At 45.6% G+C, this 27,765-nt stretch overlaps 1 protein-coding gene and 1 long non-coding RNA gene across 2 annotated transcripts in view; one reads left to right on the plus strand and one right to left on the minus strand.

The window, feature by feature from the left end:
* Nucleotides 1-27,765, minus strand: part of LOC310658284 — a 256,099-nt gene that overhangs the window by 113,265 nt on the left and 115,069 nt on the right. The gene's annotated exons all lie outside the window — the stretch shown is intronic.
* The window catches only part of ELAPOR2 (endosome-lysosome associated apoptosis and autophagy regulator family member 2), a 95,747-nt gene that overhangs the window by 21,673 nt on the left and 46,309 nt on the right, over nucleotides 1-27,765 (plus strand). The window contains exon 2 of the mRNA XM_083399503.1: nucleotides 22,279-22,393. Coding sequence (XP_083255629.1) covers nucleotides 22,279-22,393 — 115 coding nt within the window. The remainder of the gene's footprint in view (nucleotides 1-22,278; nucleotides 22,394-27,765) is intronic.

Here is a 27,765-nt window from a genome sequence, read left to right on the forward strand (position 1 = left end):
CCCAAGTCAAGGAGCTACATAACTATACAACCTTTAGAAGACGTCTGAAGGCTTCCCTGTATAGGGAAGTCTTTTTTTAAAAAAAAGTTTAATGTTTTAGTATGTTTTTATATAGGTACATTGGAAGCTACCTAGAGTGGCTGGGGCAACGCAGTAAGGTGTGTGGGGTACAAATAACACCATCATCACCATCATCGTTGTTGCTGTTGTTGAATAGGATGTCCCTATTTTCATTGGGGAAGTGTTGGAGGGTATGTTGTTGTTGTTAGAAAGTGTTGTCGAATAATTAACAGGAAGCTGTACAGGCAGTGCCCAAGCAAATCAGAATGCTCATTGTCATATAACCTCCCTGTAAACAAATTGGAATGGATGCTCAGTAAATACTGGGCACAGTATGACCTCTGCCTGAGCTTTGGTCAAACAAGTAAGGGTGAGTGCTCTGTAAATGGCTTGTCTGGAGGACCTTCTGGTGTCGGAAGGCAGTAAGCCTATGGATACCCATTGTTGAGGAACCCCAGGGGTAGTTTGCTGTTGCGGGTTCTGCAACAGGGAGAAAGGGAGAGCTACCCTAGCTGGACGTTTGGCTTGATCCAGCAGGGCTCTTCTTATGTTCTTGACCACCTCTCAGTTGCTTTATATGCAGTTTTCCCTGTGTCTTGGTCTCCAAGCTGAACATGTCTTCTTTTCAGTCCAGAGCCTGCAGAAAAAAGGCAGCTCTAATGAGAACATGGAGCCCCTGGAAAATATGGAATTTTTAAAAATAGTAATGTTTTCAGATCAGTTTGTATGGGGTAGACACATTTATTTTATTTGCTGTCATTCCAGGCTACTTTTCAAGGTGGTTTAGGTAATAGCAGTTCTAACTGAGGGCTGATCACTGTTGTGCCACCCAGATGTGGGACTACAATTCCCACCCTCCCCCTATTGCCTGGGGCTGATGGGAGTTGTATTCCAGCAGCATCTGAATTTCCAGCAGCATCTGAATTTCATTCCATGCTGGCTCCCTTTGTCTCTCAACAATTCTAGTGGTGAAACCACTGAAGCAGCCAGGTCCTCAGGCGGAGTCTAAAAACCAAAGAACAGAACCAGCTTCGCTAGCAGAAGATTAGAGCCACATCTCTTCTCCAAAACATGCTTCTTCTTCAGCCTTGGCAAACAAATAAGTGTAAGGCAGCATGTCTTAAAAGTTCCAGTGGCAGGTGGGGAGATGCTATAAGCCTGGAGCCCCAACACAACTAGCTGTCGTTGCTCTCTGGAGAAGGCAGCCTCACACTGCTTTGAGGTTTTTTCTTACAGTCACGTGGTATAAAAATTTTATGAAATAAACTAAAATAAAAACAAGGGCAACAACTGCAGGGCAGATGCATGTCATACATTTAAAGCACATGCAACACGCAAGACTTCTTCCGGAGAATTCTGGGAACTGTACTTTCCCTCTGCAGAGTTTCACACCCCAGGGCCCTTAACCAGCTGCAGTTCCCAGGAGTCCTTGGGGGAAGCCGAATGCTGTAAATGTGCATTGAAGGAGCTCTAAACGTGTGATGTGGGCCTGCCCTCTGAGTAAAGACTTTTTAAAGCAGATCTCCATGCCAGGGGCTTGGGGAGACGATGCTGCCTAAGATTTGAGAACTGTTATATCTTTAGCCCTTTTCATTGGTGCTTCAGTGCTCTCTCTCTCTCTCTCTGTCATTTATAAGAATCTGCTGAAGAGCTAACAGCTTCACAGTTAACTGTGCTTAACCATAGCACAGAATTGCAAACTTGCTCTGTTGTGAGAGCTTCTCATTTTAAGAGCTTCTTCAACCTTGAATTGCAGTATTCACAATCAGAGAATGCTGTTTATTGCACATTTCTAAGCCTTGCTGCTGCTGCAAAAAGCAAACAAACCTCCAGAACATGATTAAGGGAAAGACTGAAGGCTATAATTGAGGATGCCACAGATATCTTTTACTTCTCTCTTCCTGAAGGTCACCACTCTTCAGTTGTCACAAATAGGCCAACAGATTTTCAAACAGATACTGCATATATTCACAACAAAAGCAACGACCATCTTCACAGCCCAAAAGGGAGATATGCTGTTTATGTGGGCTTATTGCACAGAACAGGAAAAGAAGATCTGAATGTGTTGCTTCAGTGGAGAGGAAGGTCTGGTCTTCCTCCTACATCAGGTGTATCTCTGACACTGACATGCAGATGGCCTCTTACTATTTCCCCAGACAGTGTATTCAGTGCAGACCTAAATAGTCCAAAAGTCTAACTTGGTATAAGGCATCTTCCTGTGTCCCTAGAGCATTTTTCCAAAGTAGGGCTAATTCACACATTAAGCACATTACACATACAGCACATTAAAAAAAATACAATTGGGTGATGACTGGCAGCAGGAAAACCACCTATGTTTCTTCTCCTCCAAAATCTGAGCTTTTCAATAGAGGTAGTTCACACTCTCAGTTGCCATTCTTTGTTGTGTACAGTCATCAACCAATTCAATACATACATACATACTATATACTATATACAGTATATGAGTGAATCAAGGCTAAGAATTTAGTGTGGTAGTGCTACTGAGGATTTAGTGTGAAATTTCTGTTCTTCTCAAGGAACTACTGTATAACCCCAAAAGCTTCTCAATGTTTTTCAAAGCTTTGCCAGCCTTCTCTGAGTGAGGGAGTCACCCGGGGCTCTTTCTGAAGGCTTGTGCATTTTTTGTGCTCCTTGAGTAGAAAAGCCCAGTGTTGTGCTGAAGGCAATTGAGTGGAGCAAAGCAAAGGGGGCAGAGCTTCCTCCGAAGTTGGCAATTTAAGGATGTGCACACTCTGCCTTTAAAGCACATGCCTTCCCTCAAAGAATTCTGGGCATTGTTGTTTACCCCTCACAGAATTACAGTTATTAGCAACCCCTTAACAAACTACCGGTACAATTCCCAGAACTTTGTTTTTGGTATCTTGAACATGCTTCAAAGGTAGAATGTGTATACAGCCTTTAAGGTGGTTAGGATGGTGGTACCTGAGGTTGAATGGTACCTTTTGCAATGGTATGTTAGAAGAGGTTTGGCTAGTGAGCATCTTTGGGGCAGGATTGGAGGGCCGGCATCTGTTGCAAAGGCAAAGAGACAGGCTAGGGATGCTGGGGGTGTCCTGCTTGCTCTGCTGTCCATCAGCCTCCTTGGTTGGGCTGGCCAAAGTGGTCTCCTGTGTGGATTAATATACTTTGCCAGTGTACAGAAAGAAGAGTATTGACAGGTGTCAAATATCATGGAATTGCATTGGTGGGAGAAGATGACATTTGTCCAAATCTTCCTTTACCACCTTATGTGGGCTTCACAATGCCCTTATGGAGGAGACTAGGGAAACCTGGATTAAAATTAACTCATCAACTATTTCTCAGGCCATGGGTGGCAGGGACCAGTTGCTCTTACTCACCCCCACTTCAGGTTGCCCCGCTGCTTTCTCCCGGGAAAACCCACAGTGTAGTGGAAAACTGCTTGCACTTCAGGGCTGCCTGGCTGTGTGGGGGGGGGGGGGGAGCGCGAGTGTGGAGGAGCCCTTACTCTGCCTAACATAAGCAGGGTTGTTGTGAGGATAAAATAAATAATCCTCAAGTCTGTCACCTTGAACTTCTTGGAGAAGGAGAAAAATACAAATGGGTTACCTTGCACTTTCAGGTAATCCTGTGGGAGAGGATTTTTTAAAAAATCAATAATTATTTCACAAATAATTAATGCCGATAAAAATATGGCTTTTTTGTTTCGTTTTGTGGAATGCATTTGCGTCTCCAACAGGAAAAGTGATGTAGGGTGGTGGAAGATTTTGTAAACAGCACAGGAATCCCTGCATTGAGATGCAGAGTTAGCTGCTTTTGACAATCAGCTCTTTGGTATGTTCTCTCACTTTCTTCCTCTTGTTTTTCTTACCCGTCTGGACTGTATTAACCTTGTGCTGCCTCCTTAGTACTGACTGGAGTAAGAGAGATGACAACCTCTGCCCTTGACATGGTGTCACGATCTGCATTCCAATCCATATAGATGAACACTTTGTGGAGTTCAGTATGGAGAAGTGTTTCTTGCACATACAGACGGGGAGAGCCTGGGTCTAATCTAAGTGAGTGTGTCTTCTCAGCTGCTTTTCCCTGAACAGCAAGAGTTTACTTTCCTTCTGGGAAGTCCACATGGCCATGTTGCTGGAGGGCACCTAAATGTTGTTGTCTCAGCTCTGCTCCCAGATGGAGAAGAAAAGGAGGGTCTCCCACAGTCCTTTGCAGCATGTAAGGAAGCATTCTGACTATTTTCTACCAGTGAATACTCTTTCAAGTGGCACAGAGGAGGCACCAGTCAGTTGCTGGATTTCAGAGGAATAATTCAGGCCTGGGGACTGTGTCTCTCCAGACCTCTCTGTTTGATCCTTGGGACTCTTTCCAGGCCATTCCCCACTCCGTGGCTGCCTCCCTTTCCCCCACTGCCCTTGCTTCACATCCTTCTTGCATGGCGTTGACATGCTGGAATTTATTGTTGAACTCTTACCATGGCTCTCAGTTGCCTGGATGGTGTATAGAAAGAGATGAATGAGTGTTTGTAGAAACTAGCCTCCTGCACAAAGGTAATAGTTATGTCTGTGCTCCAGCCACTTTTGTCTCTGCCCCCCCCCCCGCTGGCACGCCCCCACCCTCAAGTTGCCCAGAAGGGAATGTGGACCTTTGTTACATGGTCACTGGTCATGTTGGAAGAGTAGAGTGGCAGGATCCTATCAGAACTAAACTAGTAGTTAAATGTCAGCGCAAATACATCTCTATTCACCCCTAGCATCTTTATTTACAGTATTTTAAACATTTAAACTCTTCCCCATAGGGACCCAGGGGAGCAGGGGATGCTCCAATCAATATAGTAATTAAAACAGCTTACCATAAAACCAATAATTAAAACCATTGACAAAATTACATTGCAAAACCAAAGCCAAAACACAAACACTTAGGAGAAGGAACACAGAAGAAATGTGATTGTTACTTCTTCAGTTTCTGCCCAGTTGGTCACTGAGAGAATAGCATGCTGGTTGCGCTGTGGGTTAAACCACAGAGCCTAGGGCTTGCCGATCAGAAGGTCGGCGGTTTGAGTCCCTGCGATGGGGTGAGCTCCCGTTGCTCGGTCCCTGTTCCTGCCAACCTAGCAGTTCGAAAGCACGTCAAAGTGCAAGTAGATAAATAGGTACTGCTCCAGCGGGAAGGTAAACGGTGTTTCCGTGCGCTGCTCTAGTTTGCCAGAAGTGGCTTAGTCATGCTGGCCACATGACCCAGAAGCTGTACGCCGGCTCCCTCAGCCAATAAAGCGAGATGAGCGCTGCAACCCCAGAGTCGGTCACGAATGGACCTAACGGTCAGGGGTCCCTTTACCTATACCTTTATCTATCAAGTAGAGCTCTTTAGATGATGGATATTGTTGTGGCACAGCGCCTGTGTTACTGGAGCATCATGGCTGGATATTGGCCCCTTAGGTCCTTGGGGCTGAATCTTGCCTATGCCATGAACCCAGTAGGAGGTCAGAGGGCCACATGTGAAACTAAGCACCCCACATGGTGCCATAGGTGCTGTAGGGTCCCTGGGGTTTTTTTGGATCATGGTTCAGTGAGAGGGAGTGTAGCCATTTCTTCCCGTGCCATGGTCCCAATGAGAATCCCACTCCCACAGTGGCTATTAGTCCTGGAAGCCAAGCTCTTGTAGGTGACTCGGGTTTAGGCACTTGCAGAGGGGAGAAAAATTTACATGGTTTTATGTGCCTCTGCAACAGCTTTTAACAATAAAATATACAGTCACAGCACTGCGAATGAGGCATTCTGTGCCAAATTTAGTTCAAGGCTGCCTTGCAGGATATCTTTGGGAGAAGAAAAGGCTAAGGAGTAAACCCTACACAGTTCTGGAGCAGAGTCCAGAAGATGGTTGGATGGTGCCTCGTATGCCTCCTTCAGGCAACTCCTGCAGCCCAGCTGGTGCCTACTTTCCTTTGACTGCATCAGCCAGGCCAAGAGGGGAGTTTTATCGTCTGGGCAGCTCAGGACACACTGCCCAGTCTGGCACCCTGAGGAGGTCTCTTTGGTACTGCCAACACAGTGGTTTGACTTCAACCCAGAGGTGCCGTGGTGATGGGGTTGGGTTCAAAGTGACAGGAAAAGAGAGTATTTAGCAAGGAGTGCTGGGAGGAAGAAGGGGGAAGAAAAGATTGGGCTCCATCTTGGGGAGGCTGGCTGAAGGCTGGCTGGGAGAGATGCCTTGGACTTCAGAGCTGCATGGCTGTGGAGGACAAGCACAAGTGTGGACGAGCGCTTACCCTACCTAACGTAAGCAGGGTTGTTGTGAGGATAAAATTAGTAATCCCAAGTGTGCCACCTTGAACTTCTTGGAGAAGGAGAAAGATACAAATGTGTCCCACTTGAAAGGACCATGCTGTAAGATCTGGACTCCCTCTATGCAGACTGCAAATTGGTGAATAAACCATATTTCTTAAAGCTATGAGAGTCTCCTCTGTGTCTCAGTTTTCCAAAGGAACACAGACCCTGGGTGTGTGCTGGGAACCTCATGGGCTCTTGCTACCACTCGGCAGAGAGAGAAGGGGAGCTACCCCACTTTTTAACAGTATTGTCTTTGCCTCCCTCCCTTGCTCATAAGGTAGTTGGTGGCTGAAGGCCCTTTGAAGAAGGAGGGACAGTCCCGTCCAGTCTTGTTTGCCTGTCTGTCTCAGTCCACTGTTCCTTCCTACAGGGGAGCTGCTGCTTATTCCTAGGAATATGGAATTGTAGAGTCCGAAGGGACCATGAGGGTCATCCAGGCCAACCTGCTGCAATGCAGGTATCTTTAGCCCAAACTGTGGCTCAAACCCACAACCCCAAGATTAAGAGTCTTGCGCTCTACTGATTGATTTTCCAAGATGGCACTGGGCTGATGCAGCAACAATGGTTGTAAAGGCGAATATTTGGAAGGTAGTAATCTGCAGAAACTGCAGGGAGCCTTGTACTTTTCCAAGATGATATGCAGTGGCAGATGAAGGGCAGCTGCTCCTCATACATACAGAAGTGGGTAGACTGTGGGATCAGTAAACTGCAAATCTCTGGAACTCTTTTGAGACATAAAATGGCTTGACCTCTGTCACTTCTTTGTGCCTAACAAGAGCTGTGCCTGTTAGTGATTGTGTATGGAAACTTGAAGACCAAAATTGGTCTTAGATTAACTGTATACAACCACTGGGACAACTTAAAAGCTCAGTGCCCAGCCTGATAAACCATAGCTTAGCAGTCAGGAAGAAGCCACAGCACCGTCAGCTTCCTTTACTTCCTCCCTTCCTTGCCAGGCTGAAGTTGATGTAAGATCCTGGCAGTCAGCTGATATTAAGCCGCAGTTCCTTGTTTGGATGTTAATGGCTAACTGTAGCTTGAAAAGCATTTTTGTTTAACTTCAGTGCCAAACACGAATGGAGTGAATAATACATTTCTCTTGAACTGTATTCTTCCTTCATAGGCTCTACCTTAAGGGGCTGAACCCTTCCAATTTTGAGGGGTTTGGCAGGTCCCATCAGGCCTTCTCATGGCTGCAACAGGCCTTGCCAGGGCTACCCGCAGCTACATTGGGGCCTGTTTGGCCTTCCTGTTGAACCTGGCTGGGCCTCACCGTGGCTGTGGTAGACTCCGCTCGGCCTCCTCCCACCACATAACATCACATGTGTACATCATGCATGTGACATCACACGCATGCCATGGTTGGCTGGAACCCGGCCCCTGTGTCCTCCATCACTGAGGGAATTAGCAGCTGAGCATTTTGCATCTGCATAATGCATGAATGACAGACAAACACTGTTCACAAATGGCAGGTTAGGGACCTGACACAGGGGAAACACTCAAATTAGGGTGCATTTCCCATTACTTGCAAAATGCTTTTCAGTGGTAGCAATTAATTGTGCTTATTTCGATACACATAGCCAACTCAAGTCATTGTGTTCAGTGTAAAAAATATACAACATGTACCCATGTCTGTGCAAATAAAATGCAAAGAAATTAGATTAGATTTTGACAACTGGCATAACAGCAGACTGCTTCTTACAATGCGTTTTCCTGTTTAACCATTAGTGTGTACTTGGTGGATAATGAGGAACTGCTTGGCTGCAAAGAAGAAAGCCGTCATTAACTACCTTTCTCCAACAGGGATCAACTAAGACCCAATTAGGCATGTTATAGCTCCATGAGTAAACAGGAAGTAACTAATTATGGGAACAGAAGTTGCTTTAACAGACAAAGCCAGGAGGAAGCTGCTGATTAAAAAGACTGTGTTGGGGTGAAGGGAGCCTGTGCTTGAACGGGAGGTCTGAGCTGAGCATGGCAGGATCTTATTTGTGAGGATAAATCTTGCTAGATTTGATGAGGAATAGAGCACTGTTTTCAGTGCTGTGCAGAGCCACTTTTCATAGTGTCCTGAATTTCCAGGCATGGTCCAGGAATTACGGAAGTCATCCTGGCTTCTGATTTGGTTCTGGAAGGTCCCTATTTCCTCTGCCAGCACCTGTACCACCACCATCAAGGTCAAGGAGGAAGCTGAACCAAGCAACGACCATGGTGGTGGCGGCGGCTGTGAGCGAGCATTCCATGGCCTTTCTGTGGCTGCCGCCCCTGTCCTCCTCGCTTGGGCAGCTCATAGCAGCTGCTGGAGAGCAGGAGAGGAGGCGGAGAGGCTGTGGCCCCACTGCTCTGAGGGGCAGCCAGAGAGCAGGGCTGCCCTGGGAGGGAAGGAAGGGCAAGCAGAGCAGAGGGCAAGGAGTCTTGCTTTTTTATATATAGATAAATGCTTTGTGCATCCATGTCTAATCTTGCCCCTTTCTAAAATTTATTTATTGGGTTTTTTTTTCTTTTTGCAAATCTACCAAAGAATAGAATGAAATAAAATCAGAACTGAGAGGTTTTCTCAGGAGGGTGGGGGGGCATGTGTTGACACTTGCCCTTTTTCTGATAGGATGTGCTTTGCAGGGGGAGGGGGGAATGGAGGGTTGAGGAGGCTCACTTGGGAGGAGTGAGAAATGTCTCTATTTTCATCTGAGGACTGTTAGAGGGTGTACACTATTTTAATTCTGCATCCTTTAGCTCAGTGCTGAAGTTTAAACCCTAGGAGGTTTTTGCTTACAAAATTCTGACATCCTGATACTAGCACCATGAAATGATGAAGCTTTATGAAGAGCTTCAAATAATATTTTCACACGCTTTTTAAAAGTAGGAATTTGCAGTTGTATTGGAAGGTTTAAAGGTGGTTTACTCTAGCCGTGGATGAATCCTAGATGAATCTAGTCCATTTCACTTTTGTATGTGTTCAACCTCATAATTCTGTTCTTTCCTTTTTCCATGTTAATTTGTGATCTCTCTTCCTGAAAAAAGTGTGGAAATCTGCATTTGAACATTTATTTTAATATTATTTTGCAACCTGTATTCTCTCAAAGCATTCATTTTTACAAATGTGTTTTCCCTTAAAAATGCATTTTATATTATTTCTTTGCAATGAAGGCTGTGTAACAAATATTTTGAATAAGTAAATATTTCAATACTGGAGGGTTGTTTTTGTTTTAGCTGAAAACTGTGTCAAAATTAGGGAAGCACAAAACCACTGAATAACTTAAGTTCTTCTCTACAAATTAGTCCATGAAGTGCAGATCAGGCACAAAACTCGGGTGGAAGTTTGGTTCTGTGTAAAAAGATGCCTGGCTATTAATTTTCACTCCAATAGACAGAATGACATTTTGATTGCTTCTTCAAGAGTTCTATAAGTTCCTTGCAATATGATGCTATTGTGGGAAGCCTAAGATGAAAAGACGATCTGTGACTTTGTGCAATCCTTTATCATAGGGAAAAGCTAACTCTTAGCTCTTGTGAGTGAGACCCCATTCACACATGTGGTAGCAGCCCATATGGCAGGGCCAGCTGCTGTGGGGTCTGCCTCCTGACACTGGTGCCTCCGCTGCTTACCTGGGTGGGACTTTGGGGCAGGGCAGCAGAATGGTCTAGACTGTGTGCGTGCACTGCTGGTGTGCCCACACTGACCTGTCCGCTATCCCAGTCCTGCCCAGGTAAGATGCAGGGATGCCAGTGTTGGGATGCTACTTCACACATGCAAATGATCGCTTAAGGTTGCAGTCATGCTGTAGCCAACCTACATGTGTGGACTCCTTGAAAGGCTAGCAGGTTAATACAGTTGGTGGGCTGGGTGCCAGCTATGGGCAATCTGGTGCCCTCTGGATATTGTTGGACTCTGGCTCCCGTTAGCTTCCCAGTGCAGCATGGCCGGCGTTCAGGGCAGCAGGTTTCCCATCTCCCCATGCGGCAGCACCTCCTTTGCCTTGTTTTCTTCTTGGGTCTCCATCCATAGTAACTTTGCTTTACTCTGTTATGGGCATGGCCTGAAACATGACTTGTCCATACCAGTTATGACCAGATGGCAACAGTGCAGATGAACCCAAACCAAGGAGAGAAAAGTGGGACCATCTAATTCATTAGAGCTGTGCTGCTGCTAATATGGTCTCCTGCGGCACTCGGAAGGTCTCCATGCCAACCCACCTCCCAGAACACCAGCAGGAGAGCAGCAGCAGCACTGGGGAAGTCAGGGTTAACCTTTCCTCTGTGCCAGGGAGGGGAGAGCTGTGCCCTTCAGATGACGCTGGATCACAGCTCCCATCATAAAGGCAAAAGCTAAAGGTAAAGGACCCCTGGACAATCGTCCAGTCAAACTTGTCTATGGGGTGCGGCTTCCATCTCACTTTTCAGGCCAAGGGAGCCGGCATTTGTCCACAGACAGCTTTCCGGGTCATGTGGGTAGCATGACTAAACCGCTTCTGGCACAACAGGACACTGTGACAGAAACCAAAGTGCACGGAAATGCCATTTACTTTCCTCGCCACTGTGGTACCTATTTATCTACTTGTGCTGGCATGCTTTCGAACTGCTAGGTTGGCAGAAGCTGGGACAGAGCAATGGGAGCTCACCCTGTCATGCAGATTCAAACTGCTGACCTTCTGATTGGCAAGCCCAAGAGGCTCAGTGGTTTAGACCACAGTGCCACCCGTGTCCCTCACGGCTCCCATCATACCTGCCCATTGGCATCCTGGCTGCGTCTGAAAGGAGCTGCACTTTCTGGAGGGTCACAGGATGCCTTTTTCTGCCCAGTGTCTTTTGCCGATGTGATTCCTCTCCCATCCAAAGCTATTTGCCTCAGAGCAGAAAAAATGCAAGCACTGGCATGAGGCTAATAGTACCTTTGGAGGGGAAGCGATTTAGATTGCGGAATTGGCAGGGGAGAGTGGTTAGCTGCTTTTAGGTAAAAATGACAACATTGGGTTATATGATTATGGGTTTCCTACTTTGTGTATCTTTTGGCCCTGAAGCAAGATTCCTGATTTGTCTCCCCTGTGAGCATACCAAAGAACCAGTAGCGTAAGGAGGGTTGAGGGCACCTGTGGTATCCTGCCCTCATTGCAAACTGGAAATGGATACAAAATGCATATTAAAGATAATGGAATATATTGATGGTTGTCATTTTGCAAGCTTCTCTTTACTGAATGGGATAATTAGGCATGTTCACAAAAAGGAAGCTGGAAAAGCCAAGGCTTGGTCAGTGTCTGAATGAGAGCATCAGACCAGGCTGAGTGGCATCACTGTGATTTCTCATTCTGGCATCCCTGCAGCTGGGAAGGGAGCATGGCTCAGTGGGTAGAGCACATGCTTTGTCTGCAGTAGGTCCCAATCTTTGGTATCTCCAGTGAAAAGGATGAGGTAACCAGTGATGAGTGGGACCTCCCTGAGATCCTAGAGAGCCACTGCCAGTCAGTGTAGACAGTATTGGGCTAGATGGACAAGTCATCTGATCTTAGACAACTTGATTGCTGGCTGTGTGTCCACAGCCTAATGCCTTAAAGCATCTTTGGCAGTTGAATCCTGCTAGCGGGAGAGGAGAGAGCTGAGGGCATGTGTGGCGGACAGTGGATTTTCATGTAGCACCTTTTGAGCTGTCTTATTATAGAGCAGCAGGGGAAGTCCATCTTAGCCAGAGAGGTATAAAATCAGGAGCCTGCCTTGAATGTAGAAATGATTGGCTATGGCACTCTGAGGAATGTTCTGGGATGCTCTCAGTCAATGTGTCATTTTGTGGCAGGTGAATGTGGAAGCTGAGCTGGTGAGTGCTTTGCTTGATGCCGGCATGGGGAACCCAAGGCCTTCCAAATGTTGCGGGACTACAACTCCCAGCAGCCCTGACCATCCCCCATGCTGCCTGGGTGGACAGGAGTTGGAGTTGAGGCACATCTGGAGGGCCACAGCTCCCCCCTCCAGTTTAACATGTGGCTTTGTGGGGAAAGGAGGAAGCCTATTCTGTGGCTGAGGAGGAGGAGGAGGAGGAGGAGGACTGGCCGAGGTGTTGCAGTCATCTTTGCCTGGCCCTTTCCACATCTTCTTTTCATTTACATGTATAGTGGGTTGTACCATCCTGAGCTGCTGCTCATCAAGTTGCGCTGATGCAACAGAATTCCAGTCTTGAGCCCGATCCCAGGCGTCAGTTAGCACCAAACATTATACATGATGTGGGGATGTAGCCCCAAATGACATCCCTGCCGTGGGCTCTTCCCCACTTCTCAGTCATGTCCAGCCCCACTTGCCCATGCCATGGTGTCATTCACCCTGTTGTGCATTTGCACTCTCACACCATCAGCATCTAAGGATCAGGTGTAGCAGCAAAGAAAAGCCATGAGGGGAGGCTGTGGTGACATGGGGGGAGCATGCCGAAACATTATAGGGAGAGCTGGGAGAGTTTGATGTGGACCAGCTGTTTTTGGCATCAGTCCTGCATCACCGTTAAGACCCCTTCCCCCCGTTTTTGTTTTGAAAGATTTAAATTGATTTAGTCCTATAAATGTCAATATGGCTAAAATGAGTTCAGGCTGAAATGTTCTCTTGAACTGATTTGTAGTTCACAGCCAGAGCTGATATTGTTTTATTTATATCCTTAGATTTGTTATATCAGGCTCCCTTGCCCAAATGAAAATGTAATCTACAAATCACTTGAATGTGGCTAGGATCAAAGCATAATAGCATGTTATGTATGAGCTGTCTTAAAAACCTGTGTGGCATGAAAAATGAGGCATAGGTAATCAATAGCTGGTTACTGTGCTCTGTATTAGAGTGATTTGATTGCTCACATCTAGGTTTTCCTTCCGCTGGAAATTTGTATGAGACCTTTTTCGTTTTCTGCCATTGGCTCTTGTCCCTGTAACTGACCAGAGGAGCTTCATTCATAAAACATAATGTGTTTAGAGGGAACTTTATATACACTGTGATTTGGGACACTCATTTCCTTTAAGAATTCAGTCTAGTCTTGTTTAACCCCCCCCCCCCCAAACTCAGGACAGTTACTCAAAAGTCAGTTTATTTATTAATGAGATTTACATGTCACTCATTACATATATTTTCTGGGAGGCTATAAGTGATAATTATATACAAGTACAGGGACGCGGGTGGCGCTGTGGGTAAAACCTCAGTGCCTAGGACTTGCTGATTGTCAGGTCGGCGGTTCGAATCCCCGCAGCGGGGTGCGCTCCCGTTGCTCGGTCCCAGCGCCTGCCAACCTAGCAGTTCGAAAGCACCCCCGGGTGCAAGTAGATAAATAGGGACCACTTACTAGCGGGAAGGTAAACGGCGTTCCGTGTGCTGCGCTGGCTCGCCAGATGCAGCTTGTCACGCTGGCCACGTGACCCGGAAGTGTCTGCGGACAGCGCTGGCTCCCGGCCTATAGAGTGAGATGAGCGCACAACCCTAGAGTCTGGCAAGACTGGCCCGAACGGGCAGGGGTACCTTTACCTTTACCTTTACCTATATACAAGTACAATGAAAATGTTATATACAAGTACAATGAATATTTTGTTAGTTGGTACCCATTAGGCATTGTAACAAGACAGGCAGGCACAGGGCACAAAGCAGCAAGGTCATTGCAGCACCATGGACAGCTCCTTGTGCCTACTGGCTCCTACAAAACCGGACCGGGGGGCGGGGGGGCGGCAGCAGAGGGACTCCACTAAGGCCCTTGAACATTTGCCTCCAAAGCAACCCTCCTAAGTCTGAAGAATGGAGATTCTTACAGGAACAGGAACAGACACCACTTCTCTTTTCTCCCACCTGAGTAACTCCCATGTGTCAGGAGCAGCAGTGCTGAAGGCCCTTGGGCTCAGGGAAAAGTGCTCCCCAGGGTTCTGGCTCCAGTTCTTCAGGTTCTTGTCTGCCAAGTCCAGACTCAGGGCTTGCCCACACTTCCACTTGTCCCACTGACTCCCCCCAAGGAAATCCACTCTTTGCTGCTGAAACGGAACAAACGTCAATAAGGGTTTCTGCAGATTGTTGTTTGCTCTGATTCAGCGGTAAAGATCAGGTCTTCCTGGGGGAGTGGAGGGGCAGAAGAGCCCTGCTGCCCAGGCAGGGGACAAACTCAGAAGTGGACACCTGGTCACCAGCCTCAGGCTCAGTGTTAGAAGCCCAGACCAGTTTCCGAGGCAGATGCGTGGTGGCCTTGGGTTCAGCAGCCGTATCTCCGAGCTTAAGGTCAGGGCTGTGGCACTGGTGCAATTCACTTCCAACCCTCTTTGCAAAGTGGGTGTGGCACCAGTTAGTGAAAATGTCAGTGCCACCATAATGTGAACTTCAGATAGCTCTGAAACAGGTGACTGAAGCAAGGCTGACCTCCCTTTGTTGCTTGTCCATAGCCTCTAGCAGGCAGAGGTAGGTTGCCTTTTACATGGATTTTCCATTTAGCTGAGATGGTTAATACCAATTGACAGTTTCATCCTCTCTTGAGATCTCATTGGTCTGTGCAGATGTAAAATAGACTTGGGGAAACTGGCCTGATTTGCTGAGCACATAACAAATTTGTCGTGATGCAACTGGCCTCTCTTTCTTAATATTTTATTTAGAATTTTCAAACACTCACTACATATTTAATTTTCACAGTTCTTTCTAGTACATGCGAGCTTCCCCTCCATCCCTCCATGGGTTCCTTATTTTCCCTTACCCTGCTGCATGTAACATCCCACTTTCATCCTAACTTAATATCTTTTAAAAATAAATTTATTTATAAGCTTTTACAATATACAAAATAAAAATAAATCACAATCATTCTCTTATTTTGACTGCCCTCCCACTCTATCTGTGGTTCCTTCTTTATATTTTAATTTACTGCATATACAAATTATACCAATTTGTTATACAGTATTGGCCTGAATATAAGCAGGACTTCCCCCACCCCCAAATTCTGATCATGAAAAGTTAAAGTGTGGCTTATATTCGCAACCTTACACCGCCGGAAAAGCGGCGCAGCTCCCCCCCCCCAGAGCAGTCCAGGAGCGCGGGGCAAGGGCGCGCAGCCCACCCACCACTCCAAAGTCTCCCTTGAGCCGCTGGAGAGAAGGGGGAAGGGGGGGAAGCCTGCCGGCAAAGCAGCATGACTCCCCCCCCCCAGAGAGCACCCTGGGAGTGCGGGGCAACGGTGCCCTTCCTGTCCACAGCTCCCAAGACTCCCTCGAGCCGCCAAATTTTAAAGGTGCAGTTTATTTGCAGGTGCGGCTTATATTCAGGCCAATACGGTATATGCTATTATTTTATTATTATTACTTTGCATTGTTTACATTAAGCCTGCTAATGTCTTAATTTGTTTACAATAACTTTATGCTATAAATGAGTTCCATTCTTTCTTAAAAACTTTATCTTCTTGATTTCTTGTTCTTCCGGTATATAACATTCTATCAGCAGTGGTCATACATAAATACCTTTTTATTTTGCTTAGGTAACTCTAATCCCATTGTTAACCTTCCTTGTAACTCTTCAAACTCTTTTAATTTAATTTCACCACCCTCCTCCTTTAGTAAATCTCTATAGGTCACCCAATTTTCAGTCATATTTTTCTGTTTCACCTCTATGGCTTCTAATGGAGAGAGCCAAAGTGGTGTTTTGTTTTCCAAAAGTGGTTTATATTTATCTCATATTCTATATAGGTTTTTCCTAATTATATGCTTCAAAAAGCTTCTGTGTAATTTTGTCTTCCCATACCACGTGCCATATTTGTGCCAACCAAAACTGTTTTCGTGACCTTCTAGGTCTAAAATATATGGATTCCTTAAAGACAACCATTCCTTTAACCAGACAAGACACCTCATAATATATTCTCATGTTCAGCAGAGTATCCTAACAGTATCTAAATTATTTTTCGCTGCTGTTTACAGTTCAAATCCTACTTGCATATTAATCTGGTTACTATATTCCTTCAAATATTCTACGTAAGGTTTCCACACCTCCCTAGACACTGACTCCTCCTGATCTTTAATTTTCATTGTTAAACTTCTGTCAATTTGTTTGCCAGTCTTCCTTGGTTGGTATTTCTTTGTCTTTCCACTTTTTGCTCTTGTTGCTGTCATCACATATAGTAATAAACTGACCAACTTATTTGCATTTAAAAAAAAACCCATTGATGCTCCTGGTCTCAACATCTCTGTCAGAATAAAGGAGGAGAGAGTGTTTTCTCTCTGCCTCCAGCCTAATTAGTTAGAAAAGATCACTAGAGCATTTGACCGGGTTAAATCTCCCCCCCCCCATAATCCTCCTTTTGTTCTTTTCTTAAAGAAGCTTTAGTGTAGTGGTTTTTTTTGTACGTTTAATTCCTGTTCACATGTAAATATAGATCACACACGTGTCTCTAAAGATTATGGAAGCCCCTTTTAGCTGAGGAGATCTTTTAATAGCATTGCATGCTGTTAAGCAGTTAATCAGGTTAAGGGGAAAATGTCTTATCTGCAAGATGAGAAGTGATGGGTCCTCTCTTCAGAGGGAAGGAGGAAAATTACCTGCTTTCAACCATTTGTTCTGCAGTGATTACAAGATAGGCAAGATGAGAGCCATTATGCTGTTCTTAGTGTTTGCACTTGAACAATAGTACTTATCTATCTTGTAGAAAAGCTATTTCCTGAGAGTCCATCACACTCTATAGTGCAAAGGGGGGGGGACTTCAGGCTCAGGGGCCAAATGTGGCCCTTCATCTTCTCTCTCCAGTCCATGGAGAGCCCATATCCACACCCCCATTTGCTCAGGCCACGCCTCTTGGCAGCCCTCTTTGCATGTGTCCTTGACGTCTCTGGCTTGCCAGGTTGGAAGGTGGAGAAATGAGTGCAGAGAAACCTTTGTGTGGCATTGTGAGCTGAGTTCTATACTAAAGTAAGTATTGCATGTGCACACATTTCTAGTTTTTGCCTCTAGTTCCTCCCACCACCGGTGTGTAGTCCCTGGAAGGCTGCCCCTGAGTGAATGTGGACTTTGGATGGAAAGAGGTTTCCCTAGCCCTCCTCTAGCGGGGCCAAGAAGCAAACCAGCCTTAAGGATGTAAAAAGGTAAAGGTACCCCTGACCATTAGGTCCAGTCACGGACGACTCGGCTTGCGGCACTCATCTCACTTTACTGGCCGAGGGAGCTGGCGTACAGCTTCCGGGTCATGTGGCCAGCGTGACTAAGCCGCTTCTGATGAAACCAGAGCAGCGCATGGAAACGCCGTTTACCTTCCCGCTGGAGCGGTACCTCTTTATCAACTTGCACTTTGACGTGCTTTCGAACTGCTAGGTTGGCAAGAGCAGGACCGAGCAATGGGAGCTCAACCTGTCGCAGGGATTCGAACCACCGACCTTCTGATCAGCAAGCCCTAGGCTCTGTGGTTTAACCCACAGCGCCACCCGCGTCCCGTAAGGATGTAAAATGGTGTAAATGGCCACTTGCCAAGAAAATCTGACACATTTGACATATTTCACTTCAAAAGAGAGAAGTCCCCCAAAAGGATTGGGAAAAACAGGGCCAGCCCAATACATTTTGGCACCTGAGGCAGACCCCAAAATTGTGGTATGTCCCCCCCCCCAGGGAAAAAGGGGTGAAGAAGATCTACATTAGGAACAAGCGGAAAAGGAAGATTGACATCAACATCTGCTGCCCCAGTGAATCCAGCTGCCTGAGGCAGTCACTTCCCTATGCCTCATGGATGGACCAGCCCTGTGTGAAAAGGAAGTTAAGGCAGCAGAGTCAGACCCTCTCCAGAATGCTCGGAAGTTGTTTAAAAACACACTATTAGGAGCTCAATGGGAATGTTGATACCAGGAATCAGAACCAAGATGATGCTTGCATAGTTACTGAGCAGAGTCCAGGAAGTTGGAGGAGGCTTATTCCCTGACAGTGGTGCGTGGAATTACCGGTGCATTCTTGTGCAATTCCTGGTGTATCAGTGATGGTATCAGTGGATCTGAGCCTGGCTGCATATTCCACTCGCCACACAACACATACACAAGCTCTAATTGTTGAGAGCTCCTGAAAGGTGCCTCTTCACAGGCATGGAAAAGTGGAGGAATTTGCCCTGACACCATACGGCTAGGGAAGGAGGCACAGCTAGCAGGTGGATCTCAGTATCTGTTTATCTCGCTTAGCTAATCTCTGTTGTTCTTCAACTGCCAGAGCAGACTGTGCTGTGCTGAATTTCCAGAAGGCTTGATTTTTGATGCAAAAACGTTTGTCTGCTGTGGGTGGTGCAAAATTCTCGGCTTTCCACTCTTCCAATATTTCCCCATGTCACTTCACCGGTCTTGTTTCCCCTGCTCCTGTGCAGCTTTAGCACCCCCCCCCCCCATCCCACCCCAAAGGGGTGCCCTTACTGCACGGTGCATTGTGGGTTGTGAAGTGAGCATGATGATGTCATGGTGCTTTGGAGCAAGTCAGACTTTACTGTGTGATGATGTGGCTGAGATGATGTGGCTCCCATTGCTGTCACTCTGATGGGGGTGGTGCAAGAGGCAATTTGTCCCTGTGGCCCTTGGCCTTCCAGCACTGAGCAGTAAGAAGGTCATCCTGATCCAATGTTAGTCTCGTCCATTATGCATGACTAGTGGGGCAAAACGTGGGCGTCTTCCATCCTCATTTGTCATGCCTTTCAGTGGAATATGCACCAGTACCACAGCTGTGCTCGCATTTTGTCCCCACTGGTCAGCGTTGTATAATGTGTAGCCAGGGTCCCCCCCCCCCGCACACAAAAAGTCAGTACAATAGCATAAAAGCAAAGGGGGTTTGTGTAGAGACCATGCTTTGGTTTCCTCGGGTCATCAAAATGGATAATGGAAGAAAGTACGAAGTGTCTTTGCTATTGTTGAAGAAACACAAATTGCAACGATTGGAAGGAGAACATTATAAAACTGTCCTGCTGAGCTAAGTGGTTGTCAGACGGGGATGGAGCAGATTATCACCATTTATTGCACAGAAGGAGTGTGCTCAGTGCAGTCAAGCAGGGCACCATAGCAGCAAAAGGGATGATAATCAATGCCCCCCTTCATCCTTAGGTGGTCCAATAATGTTAAGATTAGTACAGTTGCTGCAGTTGTATCTGGCCTTCCTTGGGCCAGTGCTTTCCAGATGAAGGAAGATCCTGTTATGTTGTGGGCTTGAGAAATTCTTACAACATTGTTGGACGACACAGATACCTTTTCACTGTCAGAACAGTACAAGGCAATGCATCGTGGGAGCTATCTGGAAATGAACATCTATCTATTTTTGGCCTTGCTCTCCGTGTTACTATTAACCTTTTCAGCTGAATCTTACAAATTGATTTTGGTATGCTTCCTGGAATACTTGGAAAAATGTCAGCCTTCCATTAAGAACATTATGCAGGTTAACTCTTAGTTTCGTTTTCACTAGAAATAGACCCCTTCAGCTCCTAGCATCACACCTCAGACTCACCATAGTCTTTGCAAAAATGCGAAAGCTGAGAGGAAAGACTGGCAGGTTGCAAGCTAGATTTGCCTTCTGCCTTGCTGCTGAAGGGGGCAAGGAGGCCAGCACAGCTTTCCCTGCTGGTCCCTTTACTGTTATCTATAGACATCTTCCCTTCTATTCTCCAACTCTCAACATCATGAATCAATGTCATTTTCTTCCTCGGTTGGAGAAGGACCCCCCCCCCCACTAAATAGGCATGTAAACCCTTCTGGAACCATCCATGTTTATCATAAGAAACAATGTGTCGATATTTCTCTCTGTGCAATGGAATGTCTGCTCAATAGCATATTGGATTCATTTTACATGGCATTTCACATTGTTTCATCAACTCAGATGATCACATCCCTCTGGGGTGTCTAAGAAGGGGCTCTTCCCAGCAAAGCCAGAAACAAGGGGGAGAGGACAACATGCTATTTTTGTTTGTGAGCTTTCAGATTCCCCTTTTGTTACATCTAACCAGTGATGTCTTAGCTACCAACTGTACTTTGTGTTTCTAAGGGGATTTATTTAGTGAATTTAATGCAAAAGGACATTATCACTATAGTGGAGGTTTTTCTTTTAATTCCCCATGAAGCATGTATGAAGTCGGGCACATTGTGCTGCTGCAGAAAGAACTGCCCTGTCTGCCCACCAGGTGCTGGGTGAGCTTCAAGGGCTGGCATTGGTGTACAAAGCCCTGTATAGCTTGGGACCAGGATCCCTACAAGTTGCCTCTTTCCTTACATCCTCAGCCAATCGCTGTTCTGCAGGGGAGGCATCTGGCAGATACCATCCTATCAGGAGCGGGACTGGAAGAATCCGTCAGTTTCAGTTCTTTCCGTTTTTTATTTCTCTAATCTTGAATTCAGTTCTCCAAATTTATGCAGCAATTTTATTTTTATCTTATTTAAAAAAATAAAATCCTAGTGAGAATTAGTCAGCATTTTAGTGCAAATTTCTCCTAATAAACACATTTTTTGTGGGCAGTTTTGACTAATGGACACATTTTTACAGGAAATTTCTCAACATATAATGTATTTTTGCATATTATTTTCATTTGTTATGCCCACGTTCTCCTAATATTTGCACTTTTGTAAAGATCATTTGGTTGGAGAACTGCATTGCAAAAGTTTGGATAAGTGCAAATGTCTGTAGGGTTGCCATAATGTTTTGGAAGGTGGAAATTTGTTAGCATTTAAAGCAGGATCTAACTGAATCAAATTCGCCCCCACCCCTAATCCAGAAGTCCATTCCACACCCCAGTGGAGTAGGCTGTATGGTGAGACCCTTCTAGTTCCTGGATCCAGCAAGGATTCAGATTCCTGGAGCAGTCAGGCTAGCTTCCTGCTGAGGTAACAGGTCATTAAGGTAACAAAGGAAGTGGCTTGGTGCCAGAGGACAAATGGGTGGGGCCCCCTCCCTTCACTTTCTGGTAGTGAGAAAGACAAAGAGTTGAGTTGTGTGAGCTGGAAGCTGGAAGCAAGGCAGCAGGCTGGGAAAGCAGGAGGGCAGAGCCATGCCTGGTTTTTGCTGGAATCCCAGGCTGTGGCTGTGGGAGAAGCAAGACCCTCTTGGGCTGTGAATGCTGTGAGCCCCTCCATTCTAGGCTCAGCTTGTATATATGTGTAAATAATCTATATATCCTAAAGACACCACGGTCTCTGCTGTGCCTCATTCTGAAGGAAATAGGAATCCTGGGGAAGCTCCTGGAACCCCGGGAATCTCTCACCTCTCAGAGACTGGGGAGGGGAGCAACCATGTGTGTTTACTCTATTGTAGATAGCTTTGGGATGCCTCATTGGAAGTGATTTATAAATGAAATAAAAATAATAATAGGTCAGTGTGTGTTAGTGAGTCGTCAACAACAACATGGCAATGCCTATCGATCAAGGATGATCAGTGCTGATGTTTTCCTTTCGGGGCAAATGTTCCCCATTGCTCCCCTAAGAAATGGTGTGCCTGATAGATATGGATTTTGTTCATCAGCATCTTTATGGCGACTTCTCTTGAAAGAGAGCTCTGCAGAATCATAGACTCATAGAATTGCAGAGTTGGAAGAGTCACAGCCCTGCACACATTTATGGGCCACTTTGAGTATTTGTGCTCAGTCCTTTGAATGGCATTCCTGCCCATGAGCATTTTGTCTCACAAGCCCCGCCCCTTCCTCTGGCTGCAGGTTGGCAGCCTCATTTCCAGAAGGCAAAGCCCACACTCTCAGAGTTGACGCATTTGTTGACAGTTAGAGGAAATTTGGGCCCAAGTCTCGTTTTCTATGCATTTTCATTTAAGTCCTGATACTTTGTGACCCTTGTGCATTTTGTCACATCCATGTCCGCCCAGACACTGGCAGTTCAATATTTTGTATATTAATGTGTTTCCTCCCCTTTGATGTTTTACTGATGCATTGGGATTAAATAGAAATGTAAATATATTATAACTGAAGCATTATTATTGTTATTATTGCTTGCAGACAGAGTACCACTTTGAATACACGGAGTGCGATAGCAGCGGGTCCAGATGGAGAGTTGCCGTCCCAAACGTGGAATGTTCTGGTTTACCCGATCCTGTCAAAGGGAAGGAATGCAGTATGTATTGATGCTTTCTTGTTACAAATTGCATGTAAAGCTTGCCATTTCTAGGTTTGTTTTTTGTTGCTTACATAATCAAGCACGACTTAGGATGCGATCAAATGCCCATTTATTTGGGAGCAAACCTCACTGAGCTTAGTGGGCCTTCCTTCTAAGGAAACATACGTAGGGATATTTTGTAGATACATTTGAAAAGTCAAGTTGAGGGGTTTGCTGCTTCTTACTTTTTGAATATCCTTACTCTGTGGGTTATTCTTAGTTTTTTGTTATTCTTAAAACCAGCCCCTTTCTCTAAAATTTTATTCTCTGACAGTGACAGCCTCCTTTCACATGTTTATCATTAAATGAACCCTAGTCCGCAGGTGTTTTCTCATGAAAGATTAAAAACTTAATTTTTAAAATTAGTTTGTTAATGCAAGTATAAAGCTAATATTTGCCGGAACGATGCTGTTTTATTTTGCCAGCCTTGAAGCATTGGTTAAAAGGTGGGTTGCACATTTTAAAATAAATGAGCATGGCTAAGATTGAGAGAGGTTGGTGCGAGGTGGCCGGGAGCTGGGCATGGGGCAGATGCACTGGCAGAGCTCATCTGGTGTTGCTGGCAGTATTTGCACTATGTCGGTCCCCCCACCCTCCCCCCTCCCCTCAAGCAGCAGTGACTCTGCAGTCGGGAGGTCAGGTGAATGCCACCGCCCCCACCCCTGCTGCCATCAGCTGCTGCTCCTCAGAGAGATGTATCTGGACTCCCCCCCCCCCATGGGGGGAAGGTGCATTTTGAGTGGGAAACGTCCACCTCCTCCAGATGCTCCTCTGTTCAAAACCACCTCATGGGGTGAATATTTATTTCAGAAGACCTGGCAGTGCTCACATTCAGGTATTTGCTGCGTAGGACTAGAGCTAAAGCCAGAGCTGATCTTGCTCTGAATGGTTAACAGTCCGGCTGCTGCAGCTCCCAAGCTCAGCTGGCTCTGTGACTAAGCAAATGCATCCCCTTTCTGTCAGGTCTCGAATGCGCCAGCAACCAGCTTAACAACAAAAGGTTTTCTGCTCTTGTTTGCGTCTGACCTTGGTGGGTTTTTAAAAGTACATTTTTGGGACACGCTGAGTGCTGCTGAGCCTGAAGGCTGTTTTATCTTGAGAGGATAATGACCACAATAGCCCAGGATGTACAAGAGATGGGGAGCCGGTGGGCAGAATAGGGGCAAGAGCCCTGGGCTCCTGGGGTGGAGCTAAGCTCTCCTTTGAAGGAGGAGGGTGGACCAGGCAAAGAAAGGACTGGGCTTTCTCGTGCCACAGGTGTATTGCAATGCAGGGATGAGAAAAGGTACTGAAATATTGGAGAGCCAGAGAGTAGGAGATGTCAGTGTTGGGTTCTTGCTGCTCCTTTGACTTCCTTCATCCTTTCTGGCACCAGGATCACACGGTAGTTCAGTCTCTCTCCAGTCTGTGCCAGTTTCACTGTTGTTTGTTCCTAAATCCCTTAAGTTCATGAGTTCACAACATAAAAATACTAAAAAAATGAAGAACACAAAATACGGTACACAAAAAAGCAACACACATTTAAAATACATATTGCTTTAGAAGCCAAAGGCCTGGTTATAGAGAAACATTTTTGCCTGGCACCTGAAAATATGCAATGAAGGCACCTGGCAAGCCTCCCTGGGAAGAGGATCCCACAGACAGGGAGCCACCACAGAAAAGGCCTCATGTTGCCACCCTCTGGGCCTCATATAGAGGAGGCACACAGAGAAGGACCTCAGAATCTGGGATATTTTATATGGAGAGTGGTGGTCCTGGAGGTATTGCGGTCCTGAGCCATTTACGACTTTATAGGTCAAAACCAGCACTTTAATTTGGGCCTGGAAACTGATCGGCAGCCAGTGCAGTTGGGCCAAGATTGGTGTATTATGCTCAAACCGACTTACTATGATGAACAACCTGGCTGCCAAGTTCTGCACCAGCTAAAGTTTCCAAACCGTCTTCAGAGGCAGCCCCAGGTATAATGAGTTGCAGTAGTCTAACCTAGAGGTTACCAGAGCATAGAAAACAGAAGTTAGGCTGTCCCTACTAAGACAGGAGCACACCAGCCAAAGCTGATGGAAAGCATCACCTGAGCAGTAATCTAACCTTTAAACCGTTACCATGAGATGCACAGTAGGACTTTTAATCCCATGACTGGCAAGTTTACTTAGGAACCTTTTTTGAGGACGTAGACTTTGTTGTAGAGTTGGTAGGGACCACCAGAGTCTTTATTGCTTCATGATATTCCTTGGTGTCTTCATTCAGTGGTACTATATTGACTTTAACCAGATAAATTCTATGATGCTATGCAACCCCCCCACCCCCCCATGGAATTTGGTATGGGGAAAATAACTATCCTGAGAATATTTATTTATTTTAAAAGTTTCTAACCCTTATAATTGGGGCAATAGGCTTGAATGAGGGATGTCTTGTGAATTGATCCCAAATGCTTCAAGGTCAGGGGGAGGCTGGGGTGTTCGCTACCCCATGAGCGGAAGCAGCATAAATATTGATACTTGCCCAGGACATTTCTACAGGTTGCAGGATTCCGCCTTTCACAGTGCAGAATTTGGGTTCCTCAAGTGCAAAATGGTTGATTGAGAGCAAGCAAGCAAAGAAGCAAGAAAGCAAGCAAGCAAACAAACAAACACATGGGCAGTGGAAGAGTCACAGCTTTTAACACAGGAATTTTCAAAACGTGTTCTTCTGGGGAACTTTGGAGCTCTTTGGAAGGTTTTGGGATTTTCTCAAGGAGAATATTAACAAGGACAGGCAAACTGCCACCAAAGGCAGCTTGGTTGTAACTTGGCAACACAGAGTTTCAGAAATTGAGTGATGTTAAAACTGTGGTGGCGGGGGACTGTTACTGTGATTATTTCATGATTATGCTGTTTGTTATGTTTTTATTATTGTGTGCCATAAAATGTGTCCTTATTGTTGTACACTGCCCTCGTATCTTTTGATAAAGGACGGTATATACATTGAATGAATAAGTTAATAATAAATGTATTGGGCCCATATGTGGAGGCTCAACAGGCCTGGCCAGCCCTCTCCCCCAGCTGAGCTACAGTGCGCAGAGGGACCTCGGTGGGCAGGCCAGCATGGAAAGAGGTCTCTGGTGATAGACAAATTACCAGCTGAAACACAAATCAAGTTGTACAGATTGTCCCGGATGTCAAAAGAGATTCATTTTGCCATTAGCCATGCTCAGCCTCAGCTTGAACCAGGCAAGCAGCTGGCTTCCTCCAAGCTACTTCTGCTCATGGACATATGCATTGTGACGCAAAAAGAGCATTCTCCTGTGAAATGTGGAAATAGTTGGCCATTTGATAAAGAGACGGTAATGAAGCAGCAATGAAGGCTCCTGTAGCAGTGAAGAGCCCTAAGAACTTAATGCTGGTCTAGGCTCTCCTCTATGACATGTTCATTAGGATGTTCATGTGAACATAGTGTTCATCTGACGGAGGGGATGGCCTGCACCACCGCATAGGTCACAGGGATCAATCACCTGCAGATCAAGGATGACTAACTGCAAAGAATGGGGCGGGCATCCTTTACTGCATGTGCGGCAAACCTGAAAGTCAGGTTTGGCTGGAATGTGCCTGTAAACTGCATTCTTGTAGTTCCTTGCTAGCAAGTTCTTCAGAGATTAGATGGGCATCGTGAAGAATGTCTGGCCACCGCAGTTGCACAAGACAGCCTCCGGGGACTGCAGAGCTTGTCTTCTCCTTCTCCTGGGCGTCTCTGGCATTTTGACATGGTGTAATTTGCAACTAGCAGATTCTGGTCATTCATGAAAAACGAATTGGTATTTAGCTGCAAAATTAAAAGCACCTTTTGGTTAAAAGGTGTGAGTGCACATTTGTTCTAGGTGAATGGTGAAACTAAGTATCTTAGTTGCAAGTTGTCAGAAGTTGCGTTAATAAATGTTATAGTCTGCACTATTCAAAGGGCTGAAGGGAACAATTTGAAGCAACAATTTTATATAAAGAAATTAATTTGTATGGGGTGTGTGGACTGCCGTGAACATTCAATTCTGTTATTTTTATTATTAAAAGGTGTAGTTTCTTCATCAGTGTTTAAGCTGTCCTCATTGTTAGATCAATAAAAATAATTTGCTAGGTGTGTCAATGGTACTATGCAGATGACCCAAATATTGTGTGCTGTCCATGTTGAATAAGGTATTGGTTTACAGAAATAAAATTCTTACGATTGAGACTTGTTTTCAGATCGAGAGGGGGCACTAGGGGGCGCATTGGAAGATGGCCGACAATACCATCTCTCCGACCCACACAGGGTAATTAAGAGGCTGTTATGGAAGTAGGCAGCCTCCCTTGTTGCCCCAAGGAAATGGGGAACACTGCCCTTGCCTCCTGTGCCCATAAATCACCCCCTAATTCGAAAGAAGGGGGTGAGGGCCCTAGGCAGAATGCCCCCGTGTGGACCTCGGCTCTCCTGGATGCTATCTCTGATTGCGCACTAGTTGCAGCAATTTGGAATAATTGATTACAAAAGAAGCAAATGCACATATTTCAAGTGAAGAAGGGGAGTGAAGTCTGCTAATTTAAGTGACCTCTGCGAAAGAAGACGACGGGCTGGAGAAACAGGAATATTTTACGATGAAGATACACCAAAGGCGAGGTATGTTGACAACGGGGCTGAATGGGGGGGGGGGGACCTTTTTTACTTTCCTTCTATGTGATTTACAAGAACCCCTCCTCATTAGAATCGTCGGTTGAACTGACCCAAGCAGGATGATTAAGGTCTGTGTGGAGATAAACTTTAACCAAAAGTATGCTTTATGGAGACCGAGAAGCAATAAGAGCTTTTGGGAATGGCGCAGCAATTAATTCGGAGTCGCCATCTTGCCAAAGGATTTATAGCCGGGAGGAAGAACGGATTTGTTTTCAGACTGCATTCCTAGTGAATCTCCTCAGAGGTTTTGAGAAAGGAGGCAGATTGGTGAAGATTAATGACGCTAAGACTGTTTTGATGTATGGAAGTGATGTTATATGGAAAACGTCTGGATATGGCTACTGGATTAAAAAAAAAAAAATCCATGCAGGATTACAAACTGTTCTAACCAGCTTGCGGAGACTATCAGAGGTCACAAAGAGAAAGGAAAAATATATGAAAATAACAACAAGAGATGTGGAAAAATAATAAGAAAGGACTGGATAGTACTGTGAACATCATAAGGTTAGATTTGTGGACATTAAAACAGCAGTAAGAAGCAAGAAGTTGATTGGATCCCTTCGGAACTTGATATATGGGTACCCCCAACAAAAATTTAAAATTCGGCTCTGTAATTTGGAATTTATGTAATTTGGTTTGATTTGATGTGATTG

Source organism: Podarcis tiliguerta, assembly GCF_965153285.1.
Source record: "Podarcis tiliguerta genome assembly, chromosome: 10".
In the NCBI taxonomy this organism is placed as follows: Eukaryota; Metazoa; Chordata; class Lepidosauria; order Squamata; family Lacertidae; genus Podarcis; species Podarcis tiliguerta.